The sequence below is a fragment of the Ictalurus furcatus genome, chromosome 8 (assembly GCF_023375685.1).
Source record: "Ictalurus furcatus strain D&B chromosome 8, Billie_1.0, whole genome shotgun sequence".
Taxonomy (NCBI): domain Eukaryota; kingdom Metazoa; phylum Chordata; class Actinopteri; order Siluriformes; family Ictaluridae; genus Ictalurus; species Ictalurus furcatus.
The window spans coordinates 22,547,024-22,565,057 of NC_071262.1; the positions used below are offsets into that span (position 1 = coordinate 22,547,024).

Consider the following 18,034-nt stretch of genomic DNA (forward strand, 5'->3'; position numbering starts at 1 on the left):
TAAACAGTAAAAAAAACAAACAAACAAAAAAACCTGATTTCTCTACATCATCAGCTAATTTAAAGTCTTGTCAAGAAGACACTTGGATATTCAATGCTGTGAGACACTGCTACAGCGATTGTGCTATTGGTTGATGATGCCAATGTCTTTGCACTACATAGCTACGGATTGTGATGAATTCTGCTGACATGACTGAAATTTCGCAGACGAAAAACGCCACTGTGAATGAGCTTTAAAGCTAGGACGTTCACACAGCCCGTCTACCAGGGTCACGGCTGAGTTATTTCCACTAAGGACAGACGGGTCAGGTTTGGGGAAACAGGTTGCGGAGAGACAGGAAGGACGCTGGAGCCTGGCAGTGATTCCTCTTTCCTGTTTAAAGCCGAATCCCATGTGGGAAAGGTGCGGAGATGGGTCTTATCGAGACAGTCTGCTCTCACGCTTCCTCTTTCAGCAGAATGGAAACGAGGGAGACAGAAAAAAAAGGAAGGTATCCGTGAAGACCGGAAAGTCATGAGACCTTGTGATAAAAAGGTGACTCATGGGATAGGGAAATACAAATATTTGAGTCGTTTTATAGTCGTGTTCGTTATTTAACATATTGAACAAGGGCAGGTTTACGATTATGCGGTTTCTCTGTAACATAACAAGCTGGCTTTTATATAGAGAGGAAAAACAGACGCTGGTGACGGGACAACGATTTATAGCCGTGATAAAGTAACTGACTTGTTCTGCGGACGTCCCACAACGTTTACAGGAACTGTAAATGGCGAAAAAGTATGCTGTGTCACACCACACACAAACAATTACATTTCTGGGTGGTAGCATTAGCATTGGCTCCACTTCATCTCACCGCTCTGTCGATGATTGCTTTCCAAGAACAGCACGATCCTCCCCGAGTTTTTTATTCCTCTTACACCAATCGGACTCGTTCGCTTGTGTATAGAAAATTCTCACCACATGCTTAGTAAGGAAGTTCACGCCCCGATTATCAGCCAACACACACACACACACACACACACACACACACACACACACAAAGCCCGTCCTTTGTTATCGTAGCTAAAATGTCTTTTGTACCAGAACAGTCTCTCCTTTCAGGAAGCAAAACAGGTTCTTAGCGTCATACAATCAAAGGAAAGCGAAGGATACTCGGGGTCAGAGAATTTGCTCGACTTCAAAGCGAGGGAAAACGGAGCCGGAGATAAGAGAGGCAGATGATTGAAATGTAGTGTTAGGAATGAACACACACACACACAAAGCTAGGTGCTGGATGTAGACACCCATCCATGCTACAAAGGGCACAATGGAAAATGAAAAGTAGCACAAGTTCAACCGCTCGCTTGCATTAAATTTAGATTTCTGAGGGAAAACACCATCGAATTTAACACAAGTGAGCGATCGCACTCGTGCTTGAGATGCATTCACGGTAACCCAAACACGACCCGCATCCCTTTACACCTGGATACGTGACTTTGAACTCCCCACCACCCTCATCACTCGGTTCTATTTTTGTTTTGCCTTTCTTCTAAAAGCTGGGGAACACCTGAGTGTGTCTGCAGGGTGCAGGTGTCACAGCACAAAACTCGAACACCGCTCCTTCCTACAGCTCTTTCCTCAGATCACCATAAGGACACGTATATATTTAACCTTTAGGTAAGGAGTCTCCAGTGCCAGAACATCGGAACAGAACTTTTCCACCACTGTCAACTGTTCCAAATTCACACGTCGACTAGCTCATCTAGCAAAACAGGACTTTTTTGTGATTTATTTATGTGTGTGAAATCTCCAGAACGCAGTACACAGAACGCATGAAGGCTCGGAGGTTTGTAGACACGGTACGTTAAAAGTTTTCCGCTTTCCAAATGCAAGGAAAAGTCATCGTAATTTATCGTTTTTGTAACGGATCCCTGTTGCCAATATTTAAAGTTTCTTAGGAATCCGCGTAAAACTACACGGTATGTAAATATAACGGCTTCACAAGCAACGTAGATAATGACAGGCAAAATAAAATGAACATGAAAATGAACTCCTTGCACATCAGATAACGTTCAAGATGCGAGGACGTTTCCTTTCTTTGTTTTAACAGTTATGAAAATTGAACGACTGGGGGGAAAAAAAAAGAAAAGAAAGGAAGTTAGGTCATTAGAAAGTAGGTTATTGCCTCTAAGGCAGTTTTTTTTTTTTCAACATCAACTGACAAAACCGAAATTTTCGGTAAATGCAGAAGTATTGCGGATTCATCACAAGACGCAAGGAGGTCACGGGGCACACCTGCTCTGTGTGTGTTTGTGTCTGGAAGGAAGCGTTTAAGAAGCTGGTAGGGGGGGTAATTAGAAAAACAAGAGTCACATGTTGAGTGTTTGTTCTTATGTTAAGCCTGCAGAGCAGAACTGCAAAAGCTCTTTCACACAAAAAAACAAAAAATGTTTTAGTGAACATCTAACATCTATCTATCTATCTATCTATCTATCTATCTATATATATAAATAATATCTCCCTATATATCTCTCATATTATATTTTATATATATATATATATATATATATATATATATATATATATATATATATATATATATATATATATATATATATATAGAGAGAGAGAGAGAGAGAGAGAGAGAGAGAGAGAGAGAGAGAGAGAGCGAGATTATATACGATTAATAAAGATTATAGACGATTATTTTTCGCTGCACAAACTGAAAGAATGAAAGAAAGAAAAAAACAAACGCTTTTTGGGTGTTTGTTTTCATGTCTGAGGGTGAGAGTTTAAAAGGCGAAGAGGAGTGAAGAACAAGAACAGGGAAGGATGTGGCACCCAAAACAAACACGAGGTGCAGAAACTTCTGCGCCTCTGTTCTCCCCACTTCCGCTCCACCTCGACACCAGAGGAAAACCACACGGCTGCAGGAGAGAGTAAACACGGCTGAGAGAGTCTCTGTGCACAACAACTTGGTCTGTTTATCTCTCTCTCTTTTTTTGTTTGTTTGTTTGTTTGTTTGATGAAATTCTGATTTGGTCTGACTATACACGACATTTTGTACTCATTACTCTATGCTTTTTGATGCATTTAAGAGAAATAAATAATAATAATAATAAAAAAATAAATACAAGGACAAACAGAAAAAAGCAATCAAAATGAAACTGTACATGTAAAACATGTGAGACTGGTACTGTAACACACTCAGAGGACAGTGCTATCTCCCCTCTTCCACATACATGAACTCACAGACGTACATTTCATAGTTTCTTGGTAGAACGAAATGTAAATGGTTGGCACGTATGTAGCACTTTTTTAACCGTAGCGGTTCTACAAAGTGCTTTACACTGGTTTTTATACACCCATTCACACACACACACACACACACCAGTGGCAGCAGAGCTGCCATGCAAGGCGCCAACTTGACATTGGGAGCAACTCGGGGTTCAGTGTCTTGCCCAAGGACACTTCGGCCGGGAATCGAACCGCCAACCATACGATTAGTGGACAACCCGCTCTACTACCTGAACCACAGCCGCCTGTAAAGCTATATATTTTTTTTGTTTTTGCTTATTTTATTCCCGTCAAAAGAGAGGGGCTGGTGAGCTAATGCCTGTTTATAGCTGCTATAACGCAAGTGAGAACAGGAACTTGTTTTGCAGATGTTGCACAACATGAAATGCAACTGTAAATGTTCAAAAGAAAACTTAGTCATTCGAAGTTTGTTCGATGCTTTGTGTAGGTGGGGTCAATCTTTCCATTTATGAAGTATAGGCTTTTTATGGAAATGGTAAGAATTAATAATATAAAAGTTTTGGGTGTTGGTGAGGTCACTATACAATGTGGCACAAGGAAAATTGGCCTCACATCACACACATGAACAATGAGTGCAGTCTTTCACAATGAGCATACTGCTTTCATTCATTTATTTGTATAAAATATAAATGTACACAGAAGTTACATATACACAGATGAGGACAAACGAGGAGAAAGTGAAAGAAAGAGAGAGAGAAGGAGATGTCTGTCTCTCTCCCGACGTGTCGTGAAGAACGCCGCCTCTCACCGCTGTCAAAACAAGGCCGGGATGTTTTCCTAGCTGCAGCCGTCTCATCCGCAGGGACTTAATGAATTTCTGGGAGAGACCGCTACAGGATCCTTTAAACATCCTCCCCATTCTAACCCCTCACTGCCCTCTGACCTCCATCCTGCTTTTCCTTCAATTCCTTCCGTTCCTTTTCTTTCTGTTTTGCTTGCGTTTTGAAGCTGAACAAAGTTCCCAAGTGTTAAAAAGGGGGGGGGGGGGGTCTCTTATACTCCAGAACAACGTCAATGACCCCTGAAAGCTGATGATTGGACACGTGTCAAACTGCTGGACTCTCAGCGCCTCCCGTCTCATTGCGCGACTCATCCTGCTGCTGCATCTGCTCCAGGATAACAGCCTGGTTGTCTAGACACTCTCTCAGCTTGTCCTCTGTCAGCGTGAGACGCTCTTCCAGTACAGCCACAGTCTGAAACACAAACGGTTCATGCTAATTAGTGCCATACACCACTGATATCAATTCAAAACTCGGTCATTTAATACAGCTGCAAAATACCATTTTAACAACAATCATTTTTAAAACACTCCAAAATCTAGGCTAGTCGCACACAAAAACTAATTTGAAATCACTCATATCAGACAGTAGAACTCAATAGATCTTTTTTCCACCACACAGTGCGGTACGATTACGGTACGAATGTAAATGTAATCTGAATCTAGAACTATCCGTAACTTGGGATTTATCTCCCTGATGCATAATGGTACAAGGCAATGTGGTACGTTTACTAATTTGAATCCAGAACTATGCGTGCGCATGGCTGAGACCCCCGGTGTCCATTTTCCATTGCATAATGTTACTAGACAGTGTGGTACTAATCTAAATCCAGAACTATACTCAGGTGTTCATATCCTATCACCATAATGCTAGTCATGAAGGTAGCTGGAGTCCTGTGGAGGTTGTGGGATGGGAACTGGAAATGCAAAAGAGCAACAGCAACAATGGAGGAGCATGAATGTCTGACTGCATTTGGCTTTAATAGCCGCTTTTCCACTGAAATTACCCGGAACAATTAATCCCAGGAACATTTTTTTTTTCAAGGGACTATTGGGTTCCTCCAGACCTTTGTTGTCTGCGTTTCCATCGCGGTCTAAAGAACCGTGAAAATCAGGCAAATTAGTCCGGTGACGTACGACTGAGCATGACAAGCCCATGGCGAAGATATGACGCCTCGAAGTATGCTACACTCAAACTGATTATTGACACAAAGAAAGTTGATTTTAATGATAATGTATGTAATAATGTAAAAAGTTTGTTCGGCTCATAAAAACACGTAGAAGGCCCTGATTGGAACACAAACATTTGATCAGTACCAAATGAGTTTGACTGGTGGTCTAGTGGTTAGGATTCAGTGCTCTCACTGCTGCAGCCTGGGTTCGATTCCTAGTCACGGAAGGAAATCGAAAAGGTTCGTGTTTTAAAAACAGACAGTCTATTTTCTGCAATCTGATAACGACAGTGCAACAACGGCAAGCATGGAGGAGACTGAAGCTGTGCTGTTGATGGTGATGTATCTTTGCTAAAGAGGTAATTGAGAAAATGCTGGAAAAGAGACTAGCAGTGGTAGTAAAGCGAATTCTGAATACTCGTAATTCTAGACTTAAACCAAGCAATTGGATTTTATCAGCTATTGCTGAGATGACGGAAACGAACGTGCGCACGAGCTTCTCTCTGCACCGTTTTCCTGTATGAACAACGCCCAGCTCATTTAACCCACTTGATATTTTTAAGTATACTTTTTCATTGCGGGTCGCCGTTTCCAATTCCTGCTGTATTCCGTCCTCGGCATACATACTTAATAAAGCCTGAACCTCATCTCCATTGTGTTGATTCAAACCGCAATAAACAACTGGTACTGTACGCACCGCAACAGACTTTTAAAAATGGTGGTTGGGAAAAAAAAGGCTGTGTGCACTCAACCAATCAGAATGTTCAGCACCCAAGTCCCACCCCTCAAAATTCCTGGCTTTTGAAAAAGTACCACCTTTGGGTACTTTGCGAGGGCTAAATATTTTACCCGGAACTTAATTTAGACCCTGGTCCGTGCGATGGAAACACACCGAGTACCTCCCAAAGTCCCTAGGTCCTGGGGAAAGTTCCTGCGGCGGAAAAGCGGCACATGTGAGGTAAGAGCAAGAGAAATTTGAGAAGAGCCTGAAACTCAGCAGACATTTCAAAAGAGAAAGAAACTGCAGGAGAAAGTCACTACATTACTCTGTGCAGGTTTGGTAGTCTTTTTACATGTTCGCTTTTATGAAAAGTACTTTGTCCTTGAGTTGAAAGCATGTCTGCAAATCCACCAACACGATAATAAAGTTTACAGGATAAGAGAAAGTAACACGAGGGAAAGGGTGTACTGCTCACCTGAGTCAGAATGTCCAGCTGCTGAACGATGTGCTCCAATGTACTTCTCAATGCCGGCGAAGTTCCAGCACGCTCCTCCTGCAAGTCTGTGACCCCTGGCCCCAGATTTTCCTCTTCTCTGGCTTCCTCTTGGTGTTGTGTGTGAGGAAAGATGGAGGTTAAGCCTGCGCTGGTGCTGGGATGCTCTCTGATCCCACTTGTGTGCCTACCTGCAGCCTAAACGACAGTAAAATGAGGAAACACAAGACCGTGAGAAGAAGCGAGACCACTGAGGGAAGCTGGATAGGATGGGAGCGTATCTGATCATTTTAACTGAAAAGGTCGATTTGACTGCTCATATTCCCCCCGCCCCCATTTCTCCCCAGTTTATATCGTTGCTATTTTCTACCCTTAACTAGTAAGGCTAACAAATGCTTCCTCTGAGACACATGAACCCAGCCACTGCATCATTTCAAACTGTTGCACATGCTACATCATGGGGCAGCTGAACATTGGCGAAAGGGTTTAATGCCCTCCAACACATTCATGAGATCACAGATGCCCACGATTGGTTAACGCCGTTTTGACTGTCAGGGGAGAGAGTATGACATCCCTCCCACCCAGAAAGCATGGGAATGTTGCTCTGTTGGACTCCTGGATGGCTGTTCTATCGTCTTGACATTCAGACTCACAACCTTGCAAAAACAGGGTGAATGCTTTGCTGTTGCGCTAGTCGAGAACCTGACTGGTCAAATAAGACATCTGTCCATCAGTTCGGTGGACATCTTAATTAACCTGAAACATGTAGACACGAAGGAGTCTCTGCCACTAGGTTCCAATGTCCCAACACCTGTTCTAGTGGGTGGTTTTGCCGAAATGTTGCTAGTTCTGGAAGCGTATAGGGCCTCTGACCCTGTGGGCCAAGCAGCACCAAGACACGGCTCATCAACAACGTGGAGGACTTGAACAGGGAGGAGGAAGGAGGGTTGTCTACACATTCCTGCTCTAATACAGGAAGAAAAATCGATTGCAGCTCCTTGCTTCCTGCGTCGTGTCCTGACTTCAAAGGCCAGCGGTGGAGAGACAGAAGCATGGCCTGGGAGAGGAAGAGGGCTGTTGAGGAGGAGGGGGGCGAACAAAGCAGCCAGTGTGTAACCCAGCCAGCTCGAGGGTCCCTCCTGCAGCCGCAGGCCACATCTGGAAAACATCTGTTCTCCTCGTTTGTGAGCTCCTTGCTTTCCAGACCTGGCTGCCTCTTGGGTTTTTTTTGTTGTTGTTGTTTCTTCCTCTCCACCTCATCAACACAGGAAGCTCAAGTGCAATGAGGCAGAAAAGGAGGGCGAAGATAATGGGGATTGCCTGGCTGCCAATCAAATGTCCATCAAGCAGGAACTTATGACTAGGTCTATTGTGTTGAAAAGTAAAAAAGTAGGACACGTGCACTTTCTGTGTAGCATCAACCTAGAAAAAATGGGTGACAACTGAAGAACATTCAAACTCCAAGGCTCTGAGTCTCCAATGGCCAGGCTTGGGATCAGAGAACATTTCACAGTGGAAGACATGCATACCCTTTATCCTCCCCGGTGAAGGCAACACATGCTTCCTCTAAAATATGTGCAAATCTGCCATCACACAGCTGAAAATGCTTGAAGACGACGTTAACTGCCGTCTTCTGAATACATGAGCTCACAGAATGCCAAGATTGTCTAATATCACTCGGATTAGGTGGTGGAAAGGAACAGAGTTTCCTTCCTAGGAAGCCAGGTTTGCTCTCCTGGACTCTTGGCCATGGATGGTTGTGGCATTGATATTCAAACTTGTGTTATCCTGATGATAGGGTGAATTCTTTCCCTGTTTTGCCACTTAAAAATGAATTAGAAAAAAAAGAACTTGTTAATTGTTAACCATTTTCTATACTTTTTGCACGACACTGCTTTTAGGAATGGCCTTTTGAAAGCATTCTGTTGGTCATCACCATTATGGGTGAAACCTACATTGCATACAGTCATTTGAACTAATTTGTTCAAACCCAGCAAAATCAGCCATTCAATTCCACACAGTCATTCATGCAGCACCATGACCAGGAGAGTGTGGTTATATAACGATAACCCTGAGCACCATATATAGTCAGGTGATGGTACGATCCTGACAGTGTGTTCAGAGGGACTGAAGTGGGCACAGGTGGGTCATTATAGCTTGAACATAATCATTCAGCTCTGAGGACAGACCCACGGCCATTATGTTGGCCGAGCTATAATTTATGTCAACAGGTTTGGCGGCTGCTAAACAGGTACTTGGTCTGCACTGAGCCAATGGGAATATTTATGAGCTCCTTGAGCCTCACAGAAAAGCCCAGACAAGCCTTTGAAATATCACACGGCTCGTCGTGCTGCGGCCCAGAAATGGAACGTTACGAGAGATCAGAGCAATCGTGGAGAATTGTGTCCTCTCCTAGCCCCATTAATAAAACGAAAACTCAGTCACGTGGCTCTTCACCGCAGTATCCTCTTGACATTACTGGGAATGTGCGGCTGATTTAATGCCTGCAAGTGAAGCAAAAACCTCATGTTCACACTTTTGCACTAATAGACCAACAGACATCAAGATTATACAATGGCAAACTGTGCATTTTAGGTGTAGACATTCTTTCCTTTTTATTCGGGTTAAGAAATGAAAAATTAGAATACGTCACAGTGTGGACATACATTATACCCGAGTGCTGTTGACAGTCAGAAGGTGTTGATTCATTTTTATAATAACAGCAGCTCTAAATGTCAGGATTATATTAATGCACCCATTCTAATATTGTAACAGCTCATTCACAAGTTATCCAACTGACACTGTATATAAACAGATTTAAAAAAAAAAAAAAAAAAAAAAAAAAAAAAAGGTCTGTTGATATGGTGAAGTTTATGGAAGGAGGCTCCAGTGTCAGTCAAACTGTACCTTTAAAAAAATGTTTTCCAACATGGGGAAATCTTCAAGGCAAAGTAGTTTATACTTTCCATTGCTCGGCAACATGACAAGCTGCATTTATTTGTATAATTAACTTCAAGAGAGGGGGAAAGAGAATGGAGGCTTTCATTAACTAGGTACAAAATCACTGCTCCAAAAAACAACTCTCAGCCAGTGAATGGACCACAGCCAATCAGATGGCTAGTTAAAACCGGTGATAAGCGTTTAATCTCAAGGAAAACCTGTACTGCTGTGTGGGAATGTAGAAAAACAAAATCAGTATGGTTACAGGAGTGGTGATTTGCTCTGTGTATAATATAAACAGTGTCCTCCACTAATATTGACACCCTTGATAAATATGAGCAAAGAAGGCCGTGAAAAATGGTCTTTATTTTTTATAAATTCACAAAAATACTCTGCTCTCATGGATATCAAACAACTGCAAACAAAACACAGGTTTATAAAAAAATAAAAAATAAAAATCTGTGAAATATAGGTGTTCAACAATTATTGGTTTTCTATGGTTTTCAAGTCAAGGGACTGGGATGGCGATGGCAGGACCTTGATTTTGTGGTCAGTAAACCATTTTTGTGTTCATTTTGATGTATGTGTTGGATCCCGCTGGAAGATCCAACCAAATCCTGACTGTCAGAGGCAGTCAGGATTTCATATAATATCTGTTGATATTTGATAGAGTCCATGATGCCATGTATCCTAACAAAATGTCCAGGTCCTCGAAAAGAAAGACAGCCCCAAAACATTAAAGAGTCACCACCATATTTAACCGTGGGCATGAGGTACTTTTCCATATGGCTACCTCTCTGTGTGCGCCAAAAACCACCTCTGGTGTTTATTGCCAAAAAGCTCTATTTTGGTTTCATCTGACCATAGAACCCGATCCCATTTGAAGTTCCAGTAGTGTCTGGCAAACTTGACGCTTGAGTTTGTTTTTGGATGAGAGTAGAGGCTTTTTCCTTGAAACCCTTCTAAACAACTTGTGGGGATGTAGGTGACTTCAGATTGTAGTTTTGGAGACTTTCTGACCCCAAGACACAATTAACTTCTGCAATTCTCCATCTGTGATCCTTGGATATTTTTTGGCCACTCGAACCAACCTCTTCACAGTATGTCGAGACAATATAGACACGTTCAATTCCAGGTTGATTCATAACATTTCCAGTTGACTGGAACTTCTTAATTATTGCCCTGATGGTAGAAATGGGCAATTTCAACGCTTGTGCTATTTTCTTATAGCCACTTCCCATTTTGTGAAGCTCAACAACCTTTTGCTGTACATCACAGCTATATTCCTTGGTCTATATTCCCATTGTTATGGATGACTAAGGGCATTTGGCCTATGTGTTACCTCATATTTATATCCCTGTGAAACAGTAAGTCACGGTTGAACAATTTCCTGTTCCTAGTCACCGAGGTGTACTAAAAAAAAAAGTAAGATATCAATATGAATACACTTATGAATACACAAATATATTTTTCTCATATCAATTCATAGGGGTGCCAATAATTGTTGCACACCTATATTTAACAAAGATTATTTTTTATAAGCCTGTGTTGTTTGAAATGGTTTGATATCCACGAGAGCAGAGTATTTTTGTGATGAAAAAAATAAAATAAATAAATAAATAAATAAAAAATATATATCAAAAGGTTAAACAATAAAGACATTTTTTCCATAGCTTTCTTTGCTCATATTTTCCAAGGCTGCCAATATTAGTGGAGGGCACTGTAACTATGTAGGTCAAGGCCAGCCAGTGGTTAGACTAAAGCTAGTCCTGGAGTAGATCACATTCAGAAGGTGATTTGAGCCCCCCCCATCCCCCCCCCCCAAGATAATTCTTCACTGCATAATTTCCCTTAAAGTGTTATTATTTGGAGTGATAAAATGACACTTTTATTATAATACTTGAAACTTGCAGAGAACACAACCATTGTGCTTCTATGAAAACAAGAAAAAAAATGATATTAGTCAGGGTAAACAAAAAGGTCAATAAGTTCCCATGAAACAGTAGTCGAGGCAGCACGCAGAAACACAGGAACAAAGGAACACAGGAACCGCTTTCCCCTTCAATTCCATTCACTCAAACACATTAAGTGATTAGGAGCGTAACGCCTCCTGTCTTGTGATGGAGACGAGAACATTTCCCTTGTCACAGGATGCCCTGTAATGGCATTAAAGTGAGCACTCCCAGTACAAGGAAGCTTTATTGAAATCAAAGGCAGCATTAGCTTTTGACCCGTCGCCCACTCCCTTATCCGACCGCCAAGTTCATTTCAGCCTTCAGCCACTCGCTCTCTGCCTCTTTATCAGCTTCGGTGCAGATCAAAGTCCGATTTCCGCTGTGTGGAGTACCTGCTCAGGGGAACCTAATGGAGTTAAAGCTCCTCTCTGGCTGCACTCACCGCTCTCATTACATTTCATTTTGGTGTGCATGCAGCATATACTTCCTTCCTGTACTTCTCAGAACGGATCAAGATGCAACAAAAGCTGCCTTGAACATGTATACTGTATATTCATGTTTATACATTTTAAACCAAAAAAAAAAAAAAAAGCTGCCCAAGGAATATAAAGATAAGATCAGTGTTAAGGGCGTAGAGCAATATGATGCGAGTCCTTGATCAAGACCTTGTTTAACCCACAGCAAGTCAGAAATCAAAATCCTATTCAATCACGGCTGCCTTCACAGATATTTTGGTGAGCTGCCTTTGCTTTTGCTGAGTGAAGCAAGCGGAGATGACCGCCGATGCTGGCGAGTACTGCGGAAATGTGAAACCAACACTTGTCATGTTGAATGTAGGCCATTTCCTGCCAGGGGAAGTGAGCCACAGCCATCTGAAGCTTCCTGGGACTGAGAAAAGAGGACCATGACTCGAAGAGACCCTGAAATCTGCTTTTTGCCAGAAATTATTTAAATGTCACAACTGTTACTTACACGCTGCTTATTATATACGAGTTATTAAAACCAAAATGCTTAAAAGTACACAAAATTCTCAATTCTGATGCCAGAGAGTGTTCGTTTTTGTTTATTATCTAGAACAGCAGCTCTGACAGTAGTCATTGATGTGCTCATTCGAATACATATGTTACGTTTATGTTAATAAACACCTTCCTTTTGGCTTCAACTTTCTCTGCACTGGATCCACGGCAGATAAATATCATAAACTTCCACAGATGCCATAAAAACTGTACTGTTTTACTATCAGCTTTGTGACTTACACATGATGCAATACTTTGAATGGGATTACTATAGCGTGTTAAAAGAATTGTGCAGTTAAAGAAATGAAACCTGTACCGTGATGATCGTGTGCAACTCTCGTTTTCTCTAATTAATGCTTGCTCTCTGTCTTTCTCACTCTGGCCGGTTTGTCAAGCTGCATTATTATCGGTTTCCTGCACCTAGTGAAAGACCAGGTCACAGGATATGACGCTCTTACGCAATCGAGCAAACTGCTTATCCGAGAGATGGCAAGCAACATATCTGTGAGGAAACACAGGATAACAGACAGGAAAGAAAAAGAGCAGCACAGGGCAGATAATACACCAATATTAGCCTGGTGATTAGTGCTGAATGAAACGGGGGGAGATTCCTCTATGGAAATGGGCGAAGTGGGAGGAAAAAAAAAAAAAAAAAGGAAAAGAAAAGAAAAAAAAAAAAACCAGGCGAATTTTGACAAAATTTCTGTGTGAAACACAGTCTGTCACCGAGATCCCACTGAGAAGATGAGTCATCAGGCGAGAATGAGCAAGCCAGAGTATGTGCGCGCACACACACACACACAAATTGCTCCAGATATTCAGTAAGCTGTTTGGGCTGGCTGCGATTAACTCAATCACGAGGCGATAAAGTATTGCTCAGAATCAAAGCATCGCTAAATGTTCTTCTCACAAACAAGTGCTGTCATTATCCTGATGTTTTTATTTCATCCTTTAACATGTCACATCATAGAAACAGTCTTGCGAGCAGATGGACCTACACAATTGTGCACATAAAATCCTCGCTGAATGACTCATACCGACTCTGTTCAGTCGTGATGAGAAGATGCAGCTCTTGAATAACCTAAAGCCTAAAAATGCTTATGTCTGCTGTTAGGAGCTGGTTATTGTCTGAATCCTGTAAGGAAACCCATTTTGTCAGAAACCCAGGATAAGCTAAACAAACCAGCATTTCTGGCTCGAATCCAAGGGAAATTTAGCTCCTTATATAAAGACATTAGCGCAGATGAGTCATATCACGGTGGAGGTTAAGCCACTTGACTGTGCCGTATAAACAGAGATAATATGTTAGCAGGCACAGGCAGAGACAGCCTCCGACATTCATACCATTTCCTGAAGGAAGAAGATACAGGAGAAGAAACGTGGAACGACTCGTTGCTGAGAAGCAGTGAAACTGTGAAGTGAGAACGCTTCACACAAAGTGAAGAGATAAAACGGTGCACTAATAAACATGTCATCATGGGATGATGCTGAATCGCACGATCACACACGTACTTCATAAAACCATGAGCTTTTCTTTTGCGTGACATGAAAGAATGAGAGGTAACGATGCTTATGCGTAGACTACACCGTGTCGGTGAGTGTTTTATGGCCTGGAGAGGCGGGCGCCAGACCAGGTGAGCTCAGATGGCAGATACAAATTAACGCTTGCTGTGGCGCTTCAGAACAGGAAGCCATTAGCGCAGCATTACGCAGCGGATGCAGGCCAGGAAATTAAATCCGCCTGTCTTCGAGAAACTGATGTCACCGTTCCGCCTGTGGGTAATGGATCGTTACTGCCTTCCGTTAAGAGGCTGAGAGGTGGACTGAGTGGGGGGTCAGAGATGTAGAGTGGGGGAGAGAGTGAGTGAGAGAGCGAGAGAGGGGACATGTCCAGGAGCAGATTCAGAAAATATGGTCTGCTCATGTATTCAAGAGGAAAGAGCACACCATGTTAAAGCAGGAGATCTGTTTTTGAACTCTGCCGATGTTCATTTGTTGAAAGGGTTACCAAAAAAAAAAAAAGGCAAAGTGAAAAACTCAAATGCAGGCCGTGTGGTTTTGATTTTTTTACAATTAGGTAAAAAGTCAGTGTTGTATCTGATTAAATGTAAAGCATTTTAATTATATAAACTCATTTTATTGCTGCATTCAACTAAAGGATGTAACTCATTTACAGTCTCTGAACAGGACACAAAAAAAAACCAAAAAAACGCCCCCTCGGAAACCCTACTCAAGGTCTCGTAATGTAGTTTTTTGTTGAATTCATGTCTCCTTTTTGTTTAGCTTAGTCATTTTTTATCTGATATCTTTTGTTAGCGCTAGTTTTTCTTAGTATTTCAGTATATATTTTAAATAATTATAGTTTTAGCTAACTATTCATACACCATGAAATGTAGACTGATTCTGGTGAAATCTCCAGGCTCAGACAGAAAGCTAATGTTGGTTTACTGTTTAACCCAGTGATCCGATCATTAACATCAGGGTCAACAGTATGCTGTGACTCGGGCAGCTCCGTTATCTGCTGCAGATATAATACAGCCCACTGACACCTCATTCAGCCGTGTTTGAACAGTCCAGCACATCCGGTTTGCTCTTCATGCCACATGCGGTCATATCCACTTCCCATATGCTTTTAGAGGAGCAATAATGGGCAGGAGATAACGAAATGGCTATTACAGAATGGCTATATTAAACATATATGAGAGGAAAATCATTACCTAATAAAACTACAGCTTGAAAAAGTAATGTACAGCACTTTCATTAGCACAGAGAACATTCTAAAACATCTTAGAAATACAATGTGCTAATAATACGTTAGAATCATGGCATAATTTCATTATTATTAGTAGTAGTAGTAGTAGCAGTAGTAGTAGTAGTAATAGTGGTAGTATTAGCATTAGCAATACTAGTAGTATTAGCATTAGTCATAGTAGTAGTAGTAGTAGTATTAGCATTAGTAGTACAAGTAGTATTAGTAGTAGTGGTAGTATTAGTAGTAGTGGTAGTATTAGCATTAGTGGTAGTATTAGTGGTAGTATTAGCATTAGTAGTACTAGTAGTATTAGTAGTAGTAGTGGTAGTATTAGCATTAGTAGTAGTATTAGCATTAACATTAGTAGTAGTGGTAGTATTAACATTAGCATTAGTAGTAGTATTAGTGGTAGTATTAGCAGTAGTAGTACTAGTAGTATTAGTAGTAGTAGTGGTAGTATTAGCATTAACATTAGTAGTAGTATTAGCATTAGTGATAGTATTAGCATTAGTAGTAGTGGTAGTATTGGCATTAGTAGAAGTAGTAGTAGTAGTAGCGGTAGTATTAGCATTAGTAGTAGTAGTAGTAGTAGTAGTGGTAGTATTAGCATTAGTAGTAGTAGTAGTAGTGGTAGTATTAGCATTAGCAGTAGTAGTGGTAGTATTAGCATTAGCAGTAGTAGTGGTGGTGGTAGTATTAGCATTAGTAGTAGTAGTAGTATTAGTAGTAGTAGTGGTGGTGGTGGTGGTAGTATTAGCATTAGTAGTGGTGGTGGTAGTATTAGCATTAGCAGTAGTAGTGGTGGTGGTAGTATTAGCATTAGTAGTAGTAGTAGTAGTGGTAGTATTAACATTAGTAGTAGTGGTAGTATTAGCATTAGTAGTAGTAGTAGTGGTGGTGGTGGTAGTATTAGCATTAGCAGTAGTAGTGGTGGTGGTGGTAGTAGTATTAGCATTAGTATTAGCAGTGGAGGTGGTAGTATTAGCATTAGTAGTAGTAGTAGTATTGGTGGTGGTGGTAGTATTAGCATTAGTAGTAGTAGTAGTGGTGGTGGTGGTAGTATTAGCATTAGTAGTAGTGGTGGTAGTATTAGCATTAGTAGTAGTAGTAGTGGTGGTGGTGGTACTATTAGCATTAGTAGTAGTAGTAGTAGTGGTGGTGGTAGTATTAGCATTAGTAGTAGTAGTAGTAGTGGTGGTAGTCTTAGCATTAGTAGTAGTAGTAGTGGTGGTAGTATTAGCATTAGCAGTGGTGGTGGTAGTATTAGCATTAGTAGTAGTAGTAGTAGTAGTGGTGGTGGTGGTAGTATTAGCATTAGTAGTAGCAGTATTATAACTACCTCATAGCACATTTTAACTGGCACTTCCCCACTTTCATTGACCTCAATAATGTAAGAGCTGTCTTTTGGCAGGCTGAATTCAAAGGTCAGGCTTTCAGGGCCTAAAAATGTAGTATTTAAAGTATTCATTTCTGTGCAAATAGAAGAATGCAAAATGCACAGTTATTTCCCCAACATACAATACCTAATAACACAATACAATATAGAACAATCTAAAGAATCCTTTAAGCGAAGTACCCTATCAGTGGACTAGATTTTTTTCTTTTTTAAGTATATAATTTAATGCTATTTAAAAACTATTCCATGTGATGATTTCATAGATATTACAGAATATTTGTAAGGAATAAGACTGTATATTGTGCTGTTATGGGAAAACAATCAATGACAGATTGGTGTGATGAAGGTTATGGTTACTGAAGTATTACATATTAAACTTGTCAATGTCAGAAAACTTACTCTTACAAAGCACTGACACAGGAAACTCCTTCCATAAACAGACATCTCCTTACAGAAAACGTCACCATATCAAACATTACACACTTTTTTTAAATGCTACACACAGGTCCCTGTGAATGAGCTCTCTCTCTCTCTCTCTATCCCTACGTCTCTCTCTCCGTCTCTATCTGTCCGTCTCTCCCTCTCTTTCTGACTCTATCTCTCTCTCTCTCACCCTTTCTATCTCTCTCCCTGTCTCTCCCGATCCCTCTCTATCTCTTTCCATCTCTCCCTCTCTCTCTCCCTGTCTCTCTCTCCGTCTGTCTCTCTCTCTCTTTGTCTCTCCCGCTCCCTCTCTGTCTCTCTCCATCTCTCCCTCTCTGTCTCTTCGTCTCTCCCTCTCTCTCCCCGTCTCTCTCTATCGCTCTCCCTCTCTCTCTGTGTGACTGGTGTTAATTTTTTGTTGTTACTATAGAAACAATAACGTTACTATAGTAGACTTTTTAGACAAATGCAGCTATAGTTGTAGGATGAATAAATATGGTGCAATACAGCGTCACTGTGCAATAGCTGCGGTGTACTGCGCAATACTGAGATTTTTTTAATGGGCACAGTGATTACTGTTCAGTTTACAACCATGTCAGTGTAGATTTTAGGATTTAATACAAAAGAGCTGAGGTGAATTTCAGGGAGATCGGACTATAAAGAGTGCAGCATTGTACTTTTCCATCTTGTTTTTTTTCCCTGCCGTGTCCTCTACCTGTTCGCTCTTGTCTTTCTCATGATAATTTGCTGTCCTTTCCATGTCCTGACTTTTCTTTTTTTTTTTTAAGTTTTGTTTTGTGCAGCACATCCTGTTCTTGTGCTCTGCTTAGCCTCACATTTCAGTGTCTTGTGTATGAGTCTTTGTTTTTTTAACTTTCTGTTCCTCGTTTTCCAGTGTGGCTCTTCCACTTATTGTGAGTTGCACTCAGCATTTGTGTTTCCACTCTCCACCCATCTCTCGTCTTCTTCCTCTCCTCACTTCAGCCACTTCTGGTTTTTGTTTTTTTACACTTGCCGTCTGTCTTCCGCTGTGCAAACACTCAGAGTCGAAGGTTACGGAGAAGATAAGTTAAAGTGACGAATGTATGTCA

The 18,034-nt window shown here is 41.2% G+C and overlaps 1 protein-coding gene across 2 annotated transcripts in view; it reads right to left on the bottom strand.

The window, feature by feature from the left end:
• Positions 1–3,891: 3,891 nt before the first annotated feature.
• poc1b (POC1 centriolar protein B) overlaps positions 3,892–18,034 on the bottom strand; it is a 46,223-nt gene continuing 32,080 nt past the window's right edge. For both annotated transcript variants that reach the window (XM_053631524.1, XM_053631525.1), the window contains exons 11-12: positions 6,444–6,659; positions 3,892–4,490 (exon numbers count right to left, since the gene is read on the bottom strand). In XM_053631524.1, the coding sequence (XP_053487499.1) occupies positions 4,344–4,490; positions 6,444–6,659 (363 nt within the window). In that variant the 3' untranslated portion in view covers positions 3,892–4,343. The remainder of the gene's footprint in view (positions 4,491–6,443; positions 6,660–18,034) is intronic.